The sequence below is a fragment of the Papio anubis genome, chromosome 12 (assembly GCF_008728515.1).
Source record: "Papio anubis isolate 15944 chromosome 12, Panubis1.0, whole genome shotgun sequence".
NCBI classification, from domain to species: Eukaryota; Metazoa; Chordata; class Mammalia; order Primates; family Cercopithecidae; genus Papio; species Papio anubis.
The window spans coordinates 9746628-9768733 of NC_044987.1; the positions used below are offsets into that span (position 1 = coordinate 9746628).

The following is a 22106-nucleotide window of genomic DNA, read 5'->3' on the forward strand; positions in this document are numbered from 1 at the left end:
AACTCTGGGAAAACTCTTATAGGTTCCTGACCATGAATCCACCTTTTTTATTCCCCCCAAAAGTTATTCAACTATTAGATCAATGGATAATAACTGTGAGGTTTTGGGTGACTATCTAGATGTAGGAAAGTATATTAAGGTTAGAAACTAAATTCTATCCTTAATACTACTGTTTTCTATTTTTTTTTGGCCTGATGTAAGTGACAGGCTTATATGTTAAAGATTGGCTTTAGGCAAAAAAGAAATACTCTGTGCAAAGTTTATTTCAGCTTGACTTGACCTACCGTCTACAGACCTGGAGTCTGTAATTACCAGCTGTGGTGAAATGAATGATAGATTTCTTTCTACCTGCATACTCAGTGCAGTTATGCAAAAAATCCCCACGGGGTTGGGATAAGACGTAGAAGGCTGAGAGGGCTCAAAATGAATTTCACTGAGAGTTTGGCATGGGATAACCCTATCGTCAGTGTCTGTTATGGTATCCTGTATGCTCGTGGCCTTCTTGGAGACAGGGCTCAGAGGTCATTCCTTAAATACAGACAGACGTCATCTTAGTGTTCAGAACCATTCTGCGATCAGTGGCCTTAGAGCGTGTTCCCTCCTCCACTCTTCCCTACCCAGAGGGGATCCTGTGGTAGACTGGTGATCCCCACTGTTTAGAAGGTGGAGAGGGAGAGTAAATCTCGGTTTCTATATAAGAAAATAGGTGATTTCTTAGCTTCTTAAAATTGTATCCTGACAAAAGCTGAGTTAGCAGGACACCACCCTATCCCCACAATGGAAATCACAATGGGTAATTTGTTGATAAGTTCCTTAAATTTTTCACTTATAAAAATGGAAGTAAAGCTACCATTCTTTGTGTACAATGTAAATTTAATGTAAAACTGCATCAGAATTACCATAGCAATGTCCAGGTACTAGGGAGTACATAGCCATTCATTCTCGCATCCTGCCGTTCATTCAGCATGTAGCCTGTAGGGTGTAAAGCACTAGTCCTGGTGGAGTAAGCCCATCAGAGAACTAGGCTGTGAGGTGTCTAGACTGTCTTCCTCTCTCCATCCTGGAAGGAGGGCATCCAGTTTATTTTTAAATGTTTTTATTCTAACATAAAGCAATCCATTTTTTGTTCTGTTATTTAACAGAAACTTTAGTATCAACTCTATTTCATGGTTGTTGCAGTTGAAGTGTTTCTGGTTTATTTTTTGCTCAATGTGTAAAGAAACCTGCTGTGATTATTTTACAGATGAGAAACAGGCAGAGAGGACAAGGGATTTAAAAAGTTTCACAGTTAATTAGAAGTGGGGCTCCAACTTGACATCAGGATTCCTGACATCTCATTTCTCAAATAGTTTAAAGATCACTTTTGGCTTTCAAGTAACTCCTTATTTTTACATTGGTTAATAGTGTTTCTTAGCTATTTTTACCTGACATTTTCCTAACACATACCCAAAAAGGTAAAAGTTTCATTAAAGGATTCTAATGATCATTTTTAGTAGAAATAACAAACATTCAGTCATCATTCCTTTGCTTAAACCTTTAATATCTGGCTGTTACATAGAAATGAATTTCCAGATGTGAGAATCAGAACCGTATGGAAACGAATCTGGAAAAGTGTTGATTATCCTCATAGGAGCATAAGAACTCATGATTGGAAGAGATTTTATAGTTCATAAAGTTCAACCTTTAATCTCTATTTCCATCCCAATACTTGGAAATAAGTCTAGGGTTCCACATGTCAAAATAACAATTTTTGTTACATTTAGCAAACATATGCTGGGCATTTTTCTAAGTATGTTGTCAGTACTATGTCTTCCTCATATTGGCCCTATGAAGTAGGTACTCTTCATATCCCCATTTCACAGATGGGGAACAGGCACAGGGTGGTAGGGGTAAACAGGAGTCAGGATCCGAAGTCAGGCAGTTTGGCTCTAGAGTCTAAGAGCCTGACTACTTTCTGTTATAGGGCGTCGCTCCATAAGATAAACTCGAAGGAAAAGGAGGGGCAAGCGCAGGCAGTGAAAATCCACTTGATAGAAATACCAAGGAAAAGCGGCTGAGCCTGGTGGAAAAACCAGAACCTTAGGAATTGTGCAGGAGTCTGGGGGAAAGCGTGAACAGGCACGCAGGCCTCAGAGAGAGCTTCACGCGTTAGCCCCGTGTTTCTGGCAGGTCTCTGCTGTTAGACTTTGGTTTTCCCCTTGCTCAGAGCTACTAAACAGCTGAGCTGCTAGTAGACTAGGTTTTCAAGTTTCAAGAACACTGCCACCTCTCTTGTAAGCACCATTCAGCTGGAAGGTTGAGACTGGGTTGGTTTTCAGAGGTGCCAGTGGCAGAATCAAAGCCACACACTAGGAATTTTTGTTTTGTTTTCTACTTGACCTCTGTCTCTAGCAGATTATTGGTGGTGACCGTTTATGCAAAAAAAAAAAAAAAATTCTGAGTCCCTATCCCCTCCGCAACCCCCACTTCCCCGACCTTTTCTCAGTTTCCTGCCACCAAAGAAATGAGAGCTGGGATCGAAATCAGGCTCAGTGCCACAGACAGAATGAGAAAGTGTGTTTTTAATCATTTTCATCACATCATGCTGGGGACGATACAGTCTGTGCATTTAGTCCAAGTCCTGCCCTCGGAGAACTCTTGGGTGAGGTCGTCACACAGTAGCCCTTACGCTGTGCCTAACTCTTACGAGGCCAGCCCCTTCACTTGTTTTAAGCTTTGGGGATTTCTTTTGTTTGCTTGTGGTTATTTTCCTGCCTTTAAACTGGTCATACCCCAGTTTTACACTGGGAATATTATCAATTTCCTATTACTGTTGTAACATTGCCATAGACTTACTGGTTTCGAACAATTCACATTTATCGCTCCAGAGGTCAGAAACCAGAAATGGGTTTCAGGGGGTAAAGGAAAGGCTTTGGAGACTCGGGAGAACCCTTTTCCTTGCCTTTGCCACCTTCTAGAGGCCACCCCCGTCCCCCTGGCTGGTGGACCCTTCCTCAGTCTTCAAGATAAGCAAAGCGGCATCTGCCTATCCCCATCACTCCTGCCTCCCTCTGATTCACACGGAGCCCTGATTCCGCTGGGTCCACCCCATCAGTCTTTCCATCTCAAGAGCCTTCATCACATATGCAAAAATCTCATTTGTCATGTGAGGTAACATTCACTGGTTCTGGAAATTAGGATGTGGACATCTTGTGGGGGCACATTGTACCTACCACAGAATATAGGGCCCCTTCTGTAACTCTAAGCATGGCCTCCTTCCACCCCCATCGGCCACCCTCCCTACCTCCACACCTTTCAGTAGGAGGTCTGCTCCTTTGTCACGTCTCAGGATTCCCAACAGCAACTCTCCCACCCCCACTCAGACACCCAGGACGTGTTGAGTTCCTCCTGCCAGCCTCAGTCTTAGTTGTGGCCTCATGGTGTTAGGACCGACCAAGAGCTTCTTTCCCTTTCTTTTCTTTGCCTCTTGCCTCCTCCTCCTCCCCAAGCCACCCCACACACACTCGCCCAGCTTCCCAGTGGATCTCTAAGGGAGAAACGCAGAGAGTTATTGCTTTTTAATTACAAGTGCTATTGTAACATCTATAAGGAAGTACATTTTAAGCTTAATTGAGACCAAATGTGAAGTTAAATTAAATGAATAACTAATTAACGTAATGCTCCTGCATTGGCCCCGTGTGAGTGCTGAGACCCAGGGAGAAGGCAGGTACCAGGCCTCTGGTGAACAGGCTGTGCCCAGAGCTGCCCAAACAGGGCCAGCAACCTGGGACCTGGGAGATGGGTGCAGACAGGCAGATCTCAGGGCTGGGGTTCCGCCAACCTTCGGTATTTTTCCCAACTCCCTACCCACAGCCTAAGTCCTCATTTCTGAGGCCAGACCCTGAGCTCCCACAATGCCTTTTGCATGTATCTAGTGCTACACTTACCTGCCGGTAGGAGCCAATGCCATTTGTTTGGTTTTCAGTCTCTAAGGCCTAACATCGTAGGAGTTGGATAAGTATTCATGTTAACTTCCTCCCTCTTCCACTGCCCCTCACTACCTTATCAAATGAATCATCCAAGTCCTGAGAATTCTGCCTTCATAAGGAAGAAGGACTCTTGCTGTTGCCCCTGGAATCGCCCTCCTGCCAGCCCTGTTCCTGCATGGCTGGACTAATGAACAGCGTAGCTCTCATCTGGAGCCACTGTCGCCGTGTATTTTCCTACTTATCCCCTAACTAGACAAGTTCTCCAAGGGCAGGAGTGTGATGACGATGTTTGTCTCCCTTCATACCAATCCTATGAGGTAGCTAATGTCATCATTTTCCTGATGACGAAACAGGCTTAAAGTTAGTAAGCAGTGCAGCTGGCGAAGAGAAGACCTCGAGAGACCCATTCCTCTTCCCCTGCCCTCTGAAGAAGAAAGCAAGTTGAAAGTCTGAAAAGTCAAAAGGCGCCTGCTCCTGTCTCTCTTCTGGGAAGCAGGATGGAACCACAGCCCACCCTGGGCTGTATGATGGGATTGGGTCACCATCTAGTGGCTCATGTAAGCAACACAGCTTCTCCTTAAGCTCCTTAATTACAAGTGCTATTGGAGCATCTATAAGGAAGAACATTTTAAGCTTAATTGAGACCAAATGTGAAGTTAAATTAAATGAATAACTAATTTCATTTCATTCTCAATGTCAAAGAGCAGCGGAGAGCAGCTTTCGTGAATGCTGAACATAAGGCCAGAGTATAGCTCTTGCCCCTGTGGGCTCTGAGGACTTGGAGGTCCCTGGCTGACTCTTACGCTCAGAGCTGAAGTGACTGCAGGCAGGAGGAGCCTTCCCTGTTGGTTGCCACTGGCGCCTGTGCAGCCTGCTTCAGCGTGGAAGGGTGTGTATCTGGCTAATGCACCAGCCACCACATCCCCGGAAATGCAAGGCTTGTATCTTGTATGGCGCTCTAAGCTCCCAGTTTGCCCATACATCATCATTGTCCTGAGCATCCCCCTCAGGAATGCCCACTGTCAGCAGCTTTAACCTACCCCCCTGGTGGTCCTGGGACCCCACTTCAGCAGCCCATGCGAGCCCCGCTCACTACTGAGCTAAGCCCCAACAAGGATGAGCATGGGTGCAGCAGGTCAAAGGGAATCTATTGGTGCCAATGGGCAACTTTAGGGTCAGATGGAGGTGCCAAGAGCTAGCCAGAAGACTGAGTGATCCAGGACTTGGGGTGGAAGGAGGATACAGAAAAGTGGAAAAGGGAGCGGCAGATGGCGCCAGGCGACCACACCTGCAGCCTGAATGAACCATGCATGCCCTCACATCTTGCCAGTCTTGTCACCGCTGGCACTTGTGCTCAGGGCGTAAGTCCTTCTTGTGTCCATTGTCTACTCCATTCCTAGAGCAGAGCTGGCATACAGTAGGCACTCCTTGGCATTTCATTCTCAAAATACTTAATACACATACTGGTATTTTTAGTCATGCCAACTCCTCTTTCTACTCTCCCCACAGCACTGGCCCCCAGTCACCTTCCACTGAGGACATTACGGGGCCAGGATCAGAGTGAGGCAAGGGAGGCACTCAGGGCCGGCCTGTGCCCAAGAGGGAGTGCCCCCTCAAATTATGTACTGAAGGCAGCTCCCCTGCCTTGCCCGAGTGTTGGCCCTGGAGAAAGCAGTGATGGGCAGGTAAGGGAGCTATCAACAGGCCTAAATGGAGGGTAGAAGAGGGCCCAGCTTGGGGAAATGCACAGAGAAGACTGTTTCATGGATAGAGGGACAAAGAGAGGCTGGGCTCCTTTGACGGAGTGAGATGCCCACCTACAGATACAGGCAGATTACAGAGATTAAAATTTAACATGGGAAGGAGAGATGCACATTTTCCAGGCCTTGGCCTTGTGAAGCCTTCTGTCTTGGAATCTGAACAAGCAAGAGTCTGAGCATATCCTTCCCTTATCAAAATGGAGACACAACTCAGCCCCAGTCCCATGCCCTTTGCTTGTAGCTTCCAGAGCTCAGGCCCCTGAATCTTCTACCTCCTCATGCTTGGCAGTCCCCTTCCCATGGAGAATCTCTGTGTCCTTAGGCAGCCCTGGGTCTGGACTGAGCTGGCTGATGTTCAGTTAAGAGGGGTTGCCCCCCTTACTTGTGGAAGTTTTCATTGTCTTGCCCATGGGGAGCACACTGGGGACCCAACTGGGGCCTTCCATGCTGCTCTTCCAACTGGGGCCTCATATTTCTTTATACCTGCATGAAGAGGAAAGAGGGGCGGAAGAGAAAGTGAGAAGACTTCATAAGCTCCTGCTGACTAGGGAGAGGAAAGACAGGGTCCCAGGGTCCCGTCGTCATTGCTTTCATCTCAGTTCTCTGTAATTAGACCTCTCAGGCAGGAAATATTAAGCCACATTAATACTTAAAACCTGGCCGGGCGCGGTGGCTCATGCCTGTAATCTCAGCACTTTGGGAGGCTGAGGCGGGCAGATCACCTGAGGTCGGGAGTTCAAGACCAGCCTGACCAACATGGAGAAACCCTGTCTACTAAAAATACAAAATTAGCCGGGCATGGTGGCGCTTGCCTTGTGGTCCCAGCCACTCGGGAGACTGAGGAAGGAGAATGACTTGAACCTGGGAGGCGGAGGTTGCAGTGAACTGAGATTGTACCACTGCACTCCAGCCTGGACAACAAGAGTGAAACTCTGCCTCAAAAAAAAAAAAAAAAAGAAAGAAAGAAAGAAATTAAAACCTTACAATGTTCATGCCACATTTGACAGCTTTACAAAGCAACATCACATATCCCATCTTATCTCAGCCTCAGGTCAATTCTGCCGGGTATCCAGGGATAAGCATCCCCGTTCATACACAAAGATGTGGTAGTTCAGAGAATCTGGATGCTATGACCAAGGTCTCATGGAGTGAGTGGAGAAAGCGGGACTGTCCAGGGGTTTTTGGATTCCAAGTCCAGTGCTCTGTCTGCTCTGACAAATCACTGCACACCTCACACACAGGCTCCCCGTGGAGAAGGACCAGCCTGGGACAGCGGTGGCAGTCCAGAGAAAAGCAAACAACCCCCAGGCCCAGGTTCAGTGTTAGGCTGTGCCCGAGCTCTGAGTCTCTGCCTCTCACCTCCAATGAGAGGCTGCTGCGAGGCAAGCTCACACATCGAAAGCCAGACACAACTCCAGGCACCGAGCAGTTGCTCACTAAATACTCCTTCTCGCTTTCCGCTGCTCTTCTTCCCCTCCCACCCTCAGGCCTGGCTCCAAGGAGCACAGGCACAGGAACTTTGCCCTTCCAGGACAGGCAGGGCAGGACAGGTGCTCTGTGTGCTTCCTGTGTCGTGTCTTCCTGCTCTCACTTTCTCTCCCCTGCGTGGTGTCTTCCTTAAGTGGAAGTGCGTCCCCGGATGCGTGCTGGTTACCATGACCCAGGGGGTTCCTCCTCACGTTTGCCATCCAGCCCAGGTCCACGGCTCCGGCCAGCTCGTTAGCAGCCTCCTTATTAGCACGAGGCTCCTGCTCAGGACGCCCAGCGGGAGAGGGCCGCCCACCATCCGACCACCAGCACTGTGCAGCCTCAGCCACTAACCTACTGGTGCCACCACCACATCCACCACCACCAGACAGGAGGCAGAGAGCACACCGGGCCAGCACCCATGCTTGATTCACGTTTGTTTCAGAGACTTTGATTGGTAGTTGCTGTTTTTCTGCATACCCCAGGCAGAGGGGCCAGATGACCTTGGTTTCTGAACTTCAGGAGGCACTTGCAACTCAGTCTCAGCTCAGAGGGAAACTGGTTTCCCTATTTCTGCCTCCTCTGTCCCCGGAGGGCACATCCAAAGTTCTAACACTGTCCCTCAGGGAAGAGGCCGCCAACCTCTGTGGCATCTCAGACCCCTTGGCAAACGCTTCCCACGCACTATGCTCTGCTGAGGCTGAGTCTTTACAAGTGGCCCCGAGAAAAATGAGAAAGTTGGAAAAAGTCATACTGCAGGACAGAGGATTTGCATGCAGCCCCCATTCAAATGGCGCTTGAGTCACAGACTCAAAGTAAATACTCACAAAAGTCATGGGACTTGAGGGAAATACTATCGCTGGTGGGTTAGGACCACACTAGAGCTATGGAGACACACGGGGACAACAGGGGACAGGTTAGCAGGGCGGGGCCACCCAGGGACTGGCTCAGTGCTCCTCAGGTCTGGGCTGGAGGAGCCTCAGCCTGCGTTTGGAGAAACTGAGCCCTGGGCTGATTCCCATGAGAAGTGGGTTTGGCAGAGGGGGGTAACTTCAGCTCCCCGGAGGACTCACCCGCTGCCTCTGCTCAGGGACACCTTCCAGGCCAAGATCTCTTTGTACACTAACCGACAGAGGAGCTGTGGAGCACAAGGCGCAGAGGGAAGGGAGGGCACCGTTAGCATTGAGCACTGAGTGCCCAGCGCCAGGTGACCCGTGGACTGGCAGTGGAGAAGGGGGAGAGACACACTCCCATTTGGCAAGGGGTCACTCGGGAAGGGAGAGTGCTTCCGAGCAAAGGGCAGCTGCTCTCATTACCCCAGAACCCCCAATGGCCAATGCTTTGGACCTCCAGGGTTGCAGCCTCGCAGGACGGAGCATCCCTCAATACCTATCTGTGTACCCCAAGACTCTTACCAAGCAGGCTAGGACGTCGGCAGAGATAAGCATGTAGAAGACGTTGTTCCAGCCCGTGGGGGAGATGAGACCAGCCAGCAGAGGCCCCAGAGCTGCACCTGAATAGAGCACAGCCTCGTGAGCAGGGGGACCTGCACCTCCCCTGCCCACCGGAGGGCACTATGCCCAGGGGCCGGCCCACAACAGAGCTAGAGTCACAGACCTATGGAGCCGGTGCCGTCGATGATGGCTGTGACTGTGGACAGGGCTTTGGCGTTGCCCTTCAGGCTCTTGTGAGTGCCCTGGAGAGAGACAGTGGAGTGGGAAAGCCCAGCCGAGCGGCTGCAGGAGCGGAACCAGGACAGGAGAGGGGCTGACTCAGGGAAGGTGGTGACTGGGGTTTGGGCTTGAAAGGAGAGGGGCCCATGGTACATTCTGAAGGACTTTGATGGTTTCTCCTCTGCGGGATGGGAGACAGTGGGAAATGGACCTGGAGATGGTGGCCCTGACCAAGCCCCCAGAGTGGTTCCTGGCCCTCGGGAGGTGGCCCCACTTACCAGGTCAGCAGAGACAGCAGTGGTGATGAGCGCGTATGGGCCGTTGACCAGGCCCCCGCAGATGATCAGCATCACTGGGACGGCACAGAGACAGCCCAGTCAGAGAGGAGGCACCACCCACAGCCCCAGCCCCAGGGCAGGAGCACCCTCTGGCCTTCAGCCCTCCCAGCCCCTCCACCTGCCAGTGCCCCCACGTGGGCCGGCCTCATGGGGCCCCCAAGGCAGTGCCTTTCCCATGGCCTGGCAGGACTTGCAACCTCCTCCTCACCTATGGAGCTGGTGATCCCGTCCTGGCCAATGTAGTTGTACAGGAACATCTGAGAGAGGAGAGGGGAGAGGCAGAGTCACCCAGAATCCCTTTGCCGGCCTGGAGCCCTGAGGTCTGGAACAACCATCTCCTGCCCTGAAACCCCAGAAGGCATCCTATTCCTTTTCCCTCGCATACCCAGATTTCTCTGGTCTTTAAATGTCCCAGGATGGACGGCCTAAAACGTGGTACTCTATCATCTCCCTTTCTCCCAACAGTCTTCTCTCAGATTCAACCTCAATCTCTTCTTTCCTTGATCAAGACGTTTAGGAGGTGGTCTCCTTCTCTACCAAGGCCAAACAGTCATGAATCTCCCTCTAAAGTCTGCAGTCTGGCTCTTTTTCCAAGGTGCCTCTGCTGACCCTCGCCTCTCCTCCCCCGTGTGCACACAGGGATGCACGTGCACGTGTACACAGAGACATCCATGTGTGTAACACGTGGACGTGCACACAGGCCAGAGGCCCACACAGGCTCCTGCTCACATGCATTCGCACTTTACCCTCGAGGTTATACGCACCATGGGGGCAGCCAAGATGAGCATGACGCAGCAAGTGGTGGCCCTGCCATTGGTGTAGTCAGAGATGAGCCCTGCCATGATGCCGCCTGGAACACACACCCACTCACACACTGCCTCCCAGACAGGACCACCCATCCCCTCACCTGGCACCCCAGCTGTGCCCAGTGCTGGCCTGGGCCTGCCAGCAAGAACCAGCAGAGCTGCTTTGTCTGCAGCCCTCCCCTTCCTCTAGTGCCCATCACTACTGGAGACCAAACAAAAGGGCATCTTTCTTAGGCTCACCCAGCCAGGCAGGAGCAGAACTGAGAATAAACCCAGGAGCCATTTTTCCTCTGGTGCCACCTACCCGGGTCATAGCCCATTGGACCTGTCCCTTCTTCCTGCACCCCACAAGAAAAGAGGGGAAGGGAGACTGCTGGCAGAGCAGGGCAGGGCCTCACCTATGATGCCACCGACATCAAAGAGTGTAGACAGGTCCCCAGCCTCCTTGGCACTAAAGTGAGCTGTGGAAAACACAGGTATGTGGTCAGACCTGGGATTCAGGACAAACATCCTTGAGCGTCACAGCTAGAAGCCCTGCAGAGCATGATCCAGGCCACTGCCCCCTTTTCTGAGGAAGAGCTAGGGACGTGTGGAGCAGGCTGGCCAGGGCCACAGGGTGAGAGTGCAGCAGTTTGGACAGATGCCCTCCTGGTCCCGTCCTGTATTGCCCTCTTCCCCTGCAGGATGACCTTCACCTCCCAGAACAAGCCCTCCCTGGCAAGCCCTGGGATCTGGCCCCCAAGCCTGCTGTCCCGTGGCCACCTTTCCCCTGGAACGCAACCTGAGCTCAGCCCAGCCCTTTCTCTGCTTCACTGGGGCCCTAGCAGCACTAGGCGCTCTTCCCGTTTACCTTAGGCTGTGCTCATACACGGCCAGGAAGGAGACTTGCAGGGACACAGGGGCCTCAGGTAACAGGCCTTGGCTCCATGTTTTAAAAAAGGAATGTCCAGAAGCCGAGATTGTAGCCCCACCCTCGAGATTGCCTCATACTCTGAAGTCAGCACCAAGGCCACAAAACAAAGAGTCACGGTGTCCAAGAAGCTGCCCTAGCGCTCCACACTGTCACAGAGAGAGGCCCCGACAGAGCTGCAGGGCAAGCTACGGCTTGAGACTTGGCCATGAGTAATTCCTACAGTATCCTGTTCAGAGCAAGCACAACGTGTGGCAAGGTGCTGTTGTTCCTCCCCAGGGCTGGGAGGGAGGGGAGCAGTACTGGGTGAGAGGTCCTCAGCCCTGGTGGAGCTTGGAGGCTCCTGGGGGCTGGGCAGGGCGGCGTGGGCTGCTCTTTGGTAGCCCGACCTATGGAAAAGCTGAGACCCAGGCCAGGTGGACATGAAACATCCTTTTTCAAGTGATCTCTTCTCATCTGTACATCCCTGGGCAGGGGCAGCAGGGAGTAGGTCCGTGAGACAGGGCAGAACACCAGTGCAGCCCAGCAGACCCAGGCATAGGGGCATCAATCCCATGAGGTCCCACTGGGAGACCACCATGGTCACCACCAGGCTACAAGGAGTGGGGTCGCTCATCAGGCCCTCTTCCTTGGACTGAGGACAGATCCGGCAGGCAGGCCTTTCCTAGCACCTCCCAACCCTACCACCTATGAGCCAAGCAGCCTGGAGGGGGCTTCTCCTACACTAAGGGCTAGAGAAGAAGACAGCAAGAATTGCAGAACAGAGCTCTGAGTTCCTAATCCCCAGCTCAGTTCCAACGGAGGGAAGGTGGCTGGAGTCAGGGTCTAGGGGGTAGCGTGCTGGGTTTAGCTTTCATTTAAATAAAGAACTAAATCAAGCTCCTTTCACTCTAGGAGAGGTTCAGCAGGAATTCTGCCTATATACTGGAATCACAGGTATCACCACGACGGGCTTCCTCTCCCACCAGAGGTGGCCTTGGCCTCCTCAGAGACCCCTTCATTCCCCTTCTCTTGGACTTACCCACATTGAAGATGTAGAGGGGCAGCCAGTAGAGGAAGGTGTAACTGACCAGCTTGGCAAACAGCAGACACAGAGAGAACTCGACCACGCCCTGGGGAGTGCAACAGGGGGCACATGGGAAGGGGTCCAGAGGTCCTGGGTTCAGTGGTGGCCCCGAGGGGTACTCAGCACCACCCCAGTACTTTCCATCACCTGCCACACAAGGCAGCCTCCAACACATCCAGTCCCAATAAAAGCAACATGACCACTGTGCAAGGTCATTTCGAGACAAGTCTCCCACACTGCCCTCCCCAGGCAGGCTGCGCAGCTTACATCTCCCCTATAAAGAAGTTCTAGAAAAAGAGATCACCCAAGCACCCCATCTCCTCATCACCAACAGAAAAATATGGAAAGCCCCTCTCTTTCCTCCATTCCACAAACTTCTTACTGGGATCCGGAGCGCCCCAAAGAAGTCAATGGCAGCAGGTTCTTCACATGGCCCCTTGGAGGTTTTGGCCACAGTCTCAAGGCCGCTGTCTCTGATAGAGCAGGGACTGTTCCCAGGGTCCTCAGGGTTGTCCTGGTTCTCAGCTGGCTCACCCTGAGCAGAGGAGACGAGCCCTGATGTGGGTGCGTCTGTGTGCTGCCTCCCACCAGCTGAAGGTGCAGCCCAGGCAAGAGACACTGGCCCCCAGGATGGGGAGGCACATGTTCATCTCGGGCTGGACTGACCTGCCAGACCCATCAGGCTGTAGGGCCAACCCATGTGCCTAGCACTAGGTCTGTGAGGTCAGTGAGGGCCAGAACTCTCTGCTCTAGCTCCCCAGGCCTCTCTGCGTCCAGCGCTCTGGATGGAGTTGGAGGGCAGGGATGGGGCTGGGAGGGCTCACACTCACATGGTGCTGAGGAGGGGAGCAGTCCACATCTTCTGGGTCTGGAAAAAAAAAATCGCCTTCTAAGAAGCTTCCCAACCCCCCCAATCCCAAGGTGATTGCCAGACCCTCACCGTGCACTGGGTCTAAGCCATCCCAGGAACCGGCCCCACCTCCAACTCCTAAGGTGGCCAGTGTGTGTCCCAGCAGAAGGGAGCAGGGCCTGGGGCTCAGGAGACAGCTTTCTAGGCCTGGCTTTCCTAACAACCAGCTGTGTCACTACTGCCTCTTGGACTTTAGTACTCTTAGCTACAGAGTGGCTCTCATACCTGGCCTGGCTAGTGCACAAGGCCACCTGCAGCAAGTGGAGAGCCTGGTCACTGTAAGAATGTCCCTTCAACTCCACCTTCCTTGCTCACACCTCTCAGATTCAACCAATGCTTGCCAAGCACCTCCTATGGGCCAGGCATTTTAACTATGGTGTCTCAGTTAAGCCTGCAGAAATCCTACAAAATAGACATTATTATTACTATTATTATTTTACAAATGAGAAAATAAAGGCTCTGAGAGATTGCCCAAAGTCTCAAGGCTGGTCCTCCCACTCTGTGACCAGCAATCTTTCTAGTAGATCCAGCTGCCTTCTCCCAGAAATCGAGACATTCTAGGCTCACTTGTGGGGTCTGTGGGGAGTGAGGGGCCCACTCACGTTCGATGAGGAAGAGGAAGGTGATGATGCCCATGATGGCGGTAATGATGCCAGGCACGACGAACGATAGGCCCCACTGCCCATTCACCCAGATGCCGGCGATCAGGGAGCCCAGGATGTTGCCCACAGATGTGTGGGAATTCCAGATGCCCATGATGAACCCCCGCCTGGAAGGGAGGAAGAGAAAGGAAGAGGGTAGAAAAAGTAAAAAGCAAAGCACATTGTTCATAGCAACGGCCCCAACCAAGCTCTAAAGCTGGGCCGACTGCAGCTTCCCCAAGGCACCAAAGACTGAGCCCCAAAGCCGCAAGTCAGCAAGGAGTGGGAGACCTTGGGTGGTGTCAAGCAGGTGGCTGCGGGGCCTGGGGTCTCGCTCCCCCTGCCCAGCTGCCTGAGTGAGTGCCGATGGGAGCTCGAGCCACACCGAGGGCATGGGGGCCCGGCCCTCGTTCTTTTCTGTCCCACCATCTCACTCTAAAGCACCATCCTCAACCAGGGACATCTGGTAACAGCTAGAGATTTTTGATGGTCACAACTCGGGGTGTGCTACGGCATCCAGTGAGCAGATGCCAGGAAGGCTACTACTAAACAGCCTGCAGTGGTAGGACAGTCCCCAAACAAGGGTCCAACAGCCCAGAAAGTCAGTAGTGCCAACGTCGAAAATCCCTTCTCCGAAGCAACTTTGTTTTGCACACAAGCCAATTAAGGGGGAGCAAAAGTTTTATAGGCTTTTTGTCTTTGTTGAAAATAGAAATTCATCTATTATTAGAAAAAAGCATAACTAAGGTTGCCTGCTCTATGGGTTAAAGCCTCATCAATGAGAAAATCAGTCCTGCTTTTAGCCACTGCTAAGCATGTGAACAGCAACTCAGAGGCTGCTTTCTGACCCTTCCCTCTGAAATCACATCAGAGGCCACAGTGACCAGCTCAGGACCCCCAGCCCTCCCAATCCTTCCCACTCCTCCTCCCTTGTCACACTCACTTCCCCTTCCCGAACCAGTTGCCAACGCAGGTCACCACAGAAGGCCAGCCTGTGGTCTGGACGAGTCCATTACAGACCTGCAGGGAGAGGGGAGGGAGGGTGGGAGCAGACCTGGGCTGAGCAACTGGCTCCCTGCTCTGACCACTCTGGGCTGAGGAGGTTCAATTTTATAGCCAAAGAGCCCTCCATACCCCACACTACAAACCTTGCCCTTCCCTTACACACATGCCACACCTCCCCAGTGTCATGAGCTGGCTTCTCTCGCTCAAGATTGTTCAAGCAGAGACCAAGCCTCTCGGGCATCAGAAGTGACCATGGCATTGTGCTCAAGGCCAACTCTCTGAGTGAATAAATGCGGGGGCAGTAGGACCAGGAGGTGGAACCCAGTGCAGTGTAATAGACAGCACCAGACGGGGAGCCAGGAACACAGGCTCCCATCCGCTGTGAGCGGCGGTCTCCCAGGTCCTTCCCGAGACGGGAACACAGGCCCAAGTGCAAGACGGTGACTCATACCTGGATGACCACAAAGTACCAGAGCTCGTGGATGTTCCAGAAATATCCCAGGCCAAAGAGTGAGGTGAAAAGGCCACTGAGCAGCATTCCAGCCGAGAGGTAGTAACGGAGCGGAAGCCGCTCCCCGAAAACCCCACTGGGGAAGAGAAAGTTGGATCTGCGGTTAAGCCCCTCTGAGTCCACCTCAACTCCCTACCACATTTCTGCCCCCACCACACTAGGAAGTGGCTCTGGCCAAGGTCCCACCAATGACCTCTGTGTGGCCATGTGACGGGGCCAACCTCTGTCCCTCACTGCTTCTGTGACACCTGGCCATGCTCCATGACTTTAGCCTGCTCATCTTCCTCGCTTGGCCAGCCGCTCCCTGTCGTGGATCTTCCTCTCGGAGCAGCCTTTTGCATCACTTTTATGGTTGTAACAACCACCCATAGGCTAAATAGCTCCACATGCATATCTTCAGGCCTGATCTGTCTCCCAGAGCTTCACAGTCTGTCGCAGCCAGGTGCCTCCTTTATTCAGATGCCCCTGGGGCATTTGAAACCCAGTGCTCTTAAGCGGAAGTCCTCTTCCTCCTCCTGCCAACCACCCTGATGCCTTCATCATCCTGCTGTCCTTATCTGAGTGAATGCCACCCCTTGGCCACTCAAGCCAGGCTCAGAGCTCCCTCAGACTCCCGCCCCTCCTCCCCACCCCTCACATTCAGTCTCCAAGACTCACCCGGCTACCTCTTAGCTAGTGCTCCAGTACATCGCCTCTTTCCACCTCTATCACCACTATAGTAACACAAGCTCAACAGCTTGGGCTGTTGTCAAATTGGTCCCTCTGTGTGACCAGTCTCATCCACCTCAGCATCACTCTCAGAAATGCCCAACTGGATGGGACGCCCTGGCGAAAAGCCTTCCATGCATCTCTGCCCATGGACCTCATGTGCAAATGACCTCAGCCCTCAGCCCTCAGCCCTGCTGCTACCTTCCCTACATTGTCACTCCCTCCATACACCTGCCCGCAGTTCCTCCCGTAGGTCATGCTGCTTCTTCACATTTGCCCTACTTGCTCCTGCTATTCCTTCTGCTCAGGTCTCCATCTGCTCCGCTGCACCCAAGTCCCTTGCATCAGGTCAGGCACCATCTCCTCCAACAAGCCTTCCCTGACCCCTCTGCTCTAGCTCAGCTTGGACTGAGTAACGACCTCGGAGCTCCCAGAACACCCGATGGCCACGTCTGTCATGGAGCCGGCCACAGTTTTAGCACCAGCTGCCGATGCATCCATTGCCCCCACTAGCCTGTGAGCTCTTTGGAGGCAGTTTGCAGCCTTATCGATCGTGGCTTCCTGGCAAGGAACAGCATGCTTCCCGCGCTGGTTTGGATGCAGCAGAGGACGGGGATTCTCCCAGCTATATGTGCACGCAGGGCCATCCTTAAAGGGTCCCAGCCCATACCCACCAACTGTGCTATCTGAGTGAACAGACTCAAAGGCAACATCCAGGAAAACCTTTCCAGGCAAAAGAGCTGCTACCAGTGGGAGTCCACCAGGCGAAGGAGCAGGCCTGCGACCGTGGTAAGGCACGGAGGATGGCTGTGGGTGGGTTGTATGTGCAGCATCCCTGAGCTCACCCCCACATTGGGGAGCCGTCACTCCCTGGTGGGAGTTCGCTTCAACCCAGCTGCCCCCAGGTTCCTTAAGGGGAGGCAGCAGCTCTAAATCCTCCTCTTGGTCACAGGCTCAGCCTCTGTCCTTACCTGATGAACATGCCAATGGCATAGGCGACAAGGAAGGCGTTGTCCACGCCCGCCAGTAACTCCTTGTAGTTGTCCTTGTCTGAAAGCAGATGGGAGGAACAGAAAGCTGACTGCATGGATGCCCCTGCAGGAAGCCCTCCCTGGACAGCCTCTTCTCGAGGAAGAGGGAATGGGGAATGGGAAGAGCACCTTGCCCTGGGCTTACCAAATGGGGCCCAGCTGCACCACATGGTGTCATTGAGACTGTGAGTATCATTGATGGGTTTGATCTGCTCCGAGCAGTTCTGGTGCAGACGGCTCTGGAGAGGCAATGGGACACACAGGTCAGGGGTTGACCCAGAGGGGAGCAAGCAACCACCTGCCCCAACCATACCAGAGACACTGCCTCCTAACCAGATTCCATGTCCCCTACTGGCACCTCCTCCTGCAGGAACTGGCTGCAGGGGAAAGCGGCCACATCAGAGCCATGAGCAGCATCCACACAGCCCAGGGGCCCTGCACGCTTATTCCATCTACAGCCACCCACACAACTGTCTTGGGGAATAAACTCAAAAGGAGCCTCGGTGGCCATGGGAAGGGGTAAGGACGGTTATGACAGTATGCTTCTGCACTCCTCCTTGCTGCCAGCCAGCCTCACTTTGACGACACTGATGGGCTTCCTGGACATGTGATAGCAGGTGTAAATGAGGAAGGTCAGCAACAGGATGGAGCCTCGAAACCTGCAGGAAGGGACAGCATCTGTGTTAGTGGGAAGTCAGCCCCGGCTGGAAGTTCTGGGCCGGCATCCCCGACCCGTGTCCCCTCTGGCAGTCCCAGGGCCTGGGCACCACCAGCTCTTTCCTTCTTGGTGCAGAGGCCAAGGGGAGGCTGGGAAAAAATGCCCAGAGGCCAGGGTACTCAGGGGACCTGTCTCCCTGGTTCCAACTCCTGAGGCCTCTGTTGGAGCTGGCTCAGCCCCAGCCCACGGGAAGCACCTCTGCCTGCTCTGACCAGCTGGCAGCACCTCTGCTTTTCGTCGGCCTTCCTGAGGTCAGGGCGCCTGTGTGTGTGCGTGTGTGCGGCAGAGGTGGGGGCAGGGAGTTCGAGTGGTTTTCACATGTCTGAAATGATTGGCGGTTGGAAGGAGACTGAGTCAGTCAGGAGAAGTGTCTGCTTTTAAAATGAGGTCGACACTCCTCTGAAGCTTCCACCAGGGCAGACACAGCACCTCCTTCAGCCAGGTGGTAGTTGGAAAAGAGGTGGCAGTGGGACAGCCGGTGACAGACCCAAGCCTTCTTCTTAGTCTCAGTCTGTCCATCCCACTGGATAGAGCCCATTCTTTCCATCTGTGACTCACACACATGTGCTGTCTCCCACTCCTCACGTCTCATCCCATGCCCTGGCCCAGGATGGAAAGAACAGTCCAGTTGGGTGGCACTCAGCATTTCCACTGCGCCCCGGCTGCTCCCCGAGCCTGAGGCCTGGGGAAAGACCCCAGAGCCCTGCTGAGTCACTGTCTGCTTCCTTGCCGCAGCCAGGAGCCAGGACATGCATGGAAAATAGGCCTCAGAGTGGAGCCCCAGTCCAGGAGAAGGGGCCAGGAGTTAGGCGAGACCCAGGGCTCACTGAAGACTTCATGGAGAAGGGTCAGGAAAAAGGGTGGGAGGGCTCCTGAAGCTCTTTCTGTCCTGGCTCCGAGAGCCCAAGGGCGGGACACTGGATGCTCCCTCTGCCTAAGAATCCTCCTTCAAACCCACTTCCCCCAAATGTGGCATGAAGCAACACCCACTACCACTTGGGAAATAAAGGGGCATTTCCGTGAAGCCTGAATGGGCTTGGGCTACAAGGCTCCTTCTCACTTTGCCCCTGGATTGAGCTTCCTACCTGAGTCCCCACAGTCTGTCTTCTTGAGAGACTGAAGTTGCTCCTGCCCCTCCACAGCTCTGCTAAAATGCTGTCAGTGCCTTTCCATCCCACCCGGCATGAAGGTGCAACAGTGTAGTCTGGAATGCAGGCGGCTCCACACCCCAGCCTCTCTGACCGCCGGTTCCCAAAGGTGCACATGTGGGTCAGAGAGGTCCTCTAGGGACTCAGGTTGTCTAGGGAAGCTGGGGCTACTCCAAGTGCCTGTCACAGTGACTGACATGGGCAAGCTTGTGGCAACAATGTTTTCCAGGTTCCACCTATTGCCATACGGCTCATGACTCTTAGTTCAGGGACTTCTAGAATCTGAGGGCAATCCTCTGAGAGACTTTGAAGAGGTTGTCCAGCTGGCCTTCTGTAAAGAGCAATGGATGGAAGAACCCTGCAGCCCTACAGATAGCACCCACCAAGCCCTGCCTGGGATGCACCTGGTTCAGGGGGAGGCAGGAAGCTTTGCGTGGCACCTCTCACTAATTGCCTGTGTAGCCTCCTGGGAATCCCTAAGCCTTTTTTTTTGCCTCTGGTTTCCTCATCAGTTACACATGGCTGCTAGCATCAACCCTGTCTGTCCCACAAGAGAACACAGCATGACTCTCCCCCAGTCCCCAGGTCCCTGGTTATACTGCCGCTGAGGCCCCCCAGTCAGTGGGACCAGCCTTCATGACCACATGGACGTGCCAGGGCCTTTGCCAAGATGTTTGACCACTGACCATGGTGACAAATCAGATCCTCTCAGTGTCTGAAAGATCCCTGGGGGCCTCGGGGCCCCAGCTACGACTGTTCTTTCATCACAGGCTCAGCAGTGAAGCCCTTGCTGGCTACGTAGCCTGGTGTTGACTAGGAAGCCAGACTGCACCTCCACACTCACGCTGAGCCCTCCCAGGGCTGGTCAGAGCCAATGGGGGCCCGGAGGCACAGCCTGCTGCTAGCACCCCTTCCCCTCCCACCCCACTCCCCCCGCTGCACTGTGTCAGCTCCAGCCTGCCCTCCCCGACTCCACTGCTTGTGGCCCCAGGTGTTCTTCCTTATTTGCCCCATGGCCCTTTTGTCTGGAGTCCTGTCCCTGCCAACCTCAGTAGGAGGAGCTGTGCCCATTTCTAACATCTTGATTCTCTTTGGCCGAAGCGAGGCTGCTCTCCCATGCATCCCTGTGCCCATCCTGCACCAGGCACCATGCTACAATCCAGCACTAGCAAGAGAATCTATGAGCGGGATCTCCACCTGCCTGGGCGCACAGGTCAGCCGGGAAACAGTTAGACCTGGTGTGATGACACTATAAGAGAGAGCCCTAGATGACACAGAGGAGAGACTCCCAGCCAGAAGGAGGGAGCAGTGTCGGGAAAGGATTCCTGGAGCTGAGGCTTCAAAAACAAGCAGGACGAGGCCAAGCCAACCACAGCTGGGGCAGGGAGGACTGCCAGGGAGAGGAAGCAGCGTGCACGAAGGCATGGAGGTGTGAAATGACACTACCTGTTTGGGGAACTCTGTCTCGGTGGGGATATCTGAAGGGTGAAACAGTCAAGCCGAGGAGCAGAGGTGGCTGGGAAGGGCAGGCGCCTCAGGTGGCATGGCGCAGGGCCTCAGATGCCAAGCTGTGGCATTTAGGCTATCTGTGGAGGTGATGGGAAGCCACTGAAGAGAGCGGGAGTTCCCAGGTCAGCGGCTCTGAACCCCAGCCAGCCTAAGCCAGGTGAAGACCCAGGGCTGTGCCCTGTAGGTTTTGGTGGGAAGCGCAGACAGGCTTCCTCACTAAGGCTCAAGGCCAGTTCCCTGGGCCTTTGTCATCCTGCCAGCCACTCCCAGGCACATGGCAGCATCACAGGGGACCCCAGGTGGTGGATGTCTACAAGAGAAAAGAGTAAGGACTTGGGAATCAGGCAAAAGCTGGTTTCATTCCTTACATCTTTTTACTCATCGGAAAAGCAGAGTCTGTCACCTTTCTCAGAACTACTGATGGGTTAGTGAGATGCACCTAACCAGTCTGAAATTGCTCCTGATGCCCAGCAAGCGCTTAGATGACAGCTAGTGTGCTTCCAATTTTCAGACGAGGAAGAAGGGCTGGAGGGGTGGAGGCGGCCCACATTGCTCTGTTAGAGGAGCCAAGTGGGGTCAGGGGCTGAACCAAACTCTCCTGGGAAGTGGAGGTTCTAGGCCCTGGATTTACCTGGAAGGCAGAGATGTGGCTGCCAGCCTGGGACCCTCCACCCCACCTCCCACTGTGCATAGCTGGGTCTAGATGAACATAAGGATTCTCTGGCTCCTAGAGCTCTGGCCTTGCCTGTGGTGGGCTCTAGGGCTTCTTGGGGAGCCTACAGTGGGACATAGGGGAGACTCCAGCCCCGGGGCCCTCCCACCTGCTCCCCTGGGCAGACAGGAATGTCAGCAGGGGTCCCAACTTGCATCCTGACCTGGTAGGTTCCAAGATTCCAGCCCTGCCCTCCTCCAGGTGGTGGCCTGATATCCCTGTCAGGTCTGACCCCAACTCCCTGAAATCCACCACCTGGAGTCCCCTATGATCCTGCCGGTAGAAAACCTGACACACCCAAGGTAGCAGGAGAGTCATGAGTCTTGGGGGTGCAGGGGGTCCTCAGCTGTGTTGTGTGACACTAGGCCTGGCACTGGCCACTTCTGGGACTTCCTTCCTGGCCTCCAGAGGGATGGAGGGACGAGCTCAAAGTCACACCACTCGCTGGGCATGGCATAGTTGGAGCTGGGCCTCCTCCGAGTCTGGTGCTCTATCCATTCCCCATTGTCAGGGCCTCCTCCGAGTCTGGTGCTCTATCCATTCCCCTTTCCCTTTCTAAGAGAAAGATCAAGGTGCCATGGTCCACAGGAGACTGGGAACTTCGGTCAGGCTAAGGGCTAGGCTAGACGGAGACCAAGACTGCCAAGCTCACATTAGCTTCAGGAAGGCAGCTGACGCGCTCCTGCATTTAGAACCCGCAGGTTTCACTTCTCCTGTCACCAGTCCTTCCTTCATGAGTCAAGAGGTCCCAGAAAAGAAGCAGGGCACAGAATATGAACAGCCAGGCCTTGCCTAGCTGGCCCCAGGGTCGCTGTGACAGGGAGGATGGCAGCCCAGGGGCCGGGCCGGGCTGGGCAAGTAGGCCAATGATCAAAGGATGGAGGGGAAGATCCCCGGCTGCTCCAGATGGGGTGGCTGTCTGATGGCCCTCAAAGACTTTGTTAGCAAGAGGTGGCACTTCTCAGAACCCACCTCCCCCCACCAGATACTGGTTACTGAATAACCAAGTTAGATAGAGAGGTCGACTAGCTATCTCTTAACTATTAGCTGACAGTCCAACCTACTCTTTCGAAGAAGCCCGATAATAACTTTATTGACCTCGTTGAGACTTTGCACTAGGAATGCTTCTGGGGTAAAAATCAAGAAATGGCATCTCCCAAAGCAGCAACAGATTAGAAACAAACAAACAAAACCCCCAAAAGACCAACTGCCACCACCACTGCAA

At 53.6% G+C, this 22106-nt stretch overlaps 1 protein-coding gene across 4 annotated transcripts in view; it reads right to left on the reverse strand.

Annotated features, from left to right (window-relative positions):
* Positions 1 to 179: 179 nt before the first annotated feature.
* SLC37A2 (solute carrier family 37 member 2) overlaps positions 180 to 22106 on the reverse strand; it is a 33737-nt gene continuing 11810 nt past the window's right edge. For 2 of the 4 annotated variants that reach the window (XM_009187580.4, XM_031652826.1), the window contains exons 2-19: positions 17372 to 17453; positions 16940 to 17033; positions 16735 to 16813; positions 14996 to 15131; positions 14483 to 14559; positions 13501 to 13667; positions 12819 to 12856; positions 12371 to 12523; positions 11944 to 12034; positions 10411 to 10473; positions 9971 to 10056; positions 9415 to 9463; positions 9147 to 9220; positions 8813 to 8891; positions 8611 to 8708; positions 8269 to 8333; positions 8023 to 8079; positions 180 to 6211 (exon numbers count right to left, since the gene is read on the reverse strand). In XM_009187580.4, the coding sequence (XP_009185844.1) occupies positions 8049 to 8079; positions 8269 to 8333; positions 8611 to 8708; positions 8813 to 8891; positions 9147 to 9220; positions 9415 to 9463; positions 9971 to 10056; positions 10411 to 10473; positions 11944 to 12034; positions 12371 to 12523; positions 12819 to 12856; positions 13501 to 13667; positions 14483 to 14559; positions 14996 to 15131; positions 16735 to 16813; positions 16940 to 17033; positions 17372 to 17453 (1462 nt within the window). In that variant the 3' untranslated portion in view covers positions 180 to 6211; positions 8023 to 8048. The remainder of the gene's footprint in view (positions 6212 to 8022; positions 8080 to 8268; positions 8334 to 8610; positions 8709 to 8812; positions 8892 to 9146; positions 9221 to 9414; positions 9464 to 9970; positions 10057 to 10410; positions 10474 to 11943; positions 12035 to 12370; positions 12524 to 12818; positions 12857 to 13500; positions 13668 to 14482; positions 14560 to 14995; positions 15132 to 16734; positions 16814 to 16939; positions 17034 to 17371; positions 17454 to 22106) is intronic. The other 2 variants (XM_009187582.4, XM_003910896.5) reach the window with 2 other exon arrangements.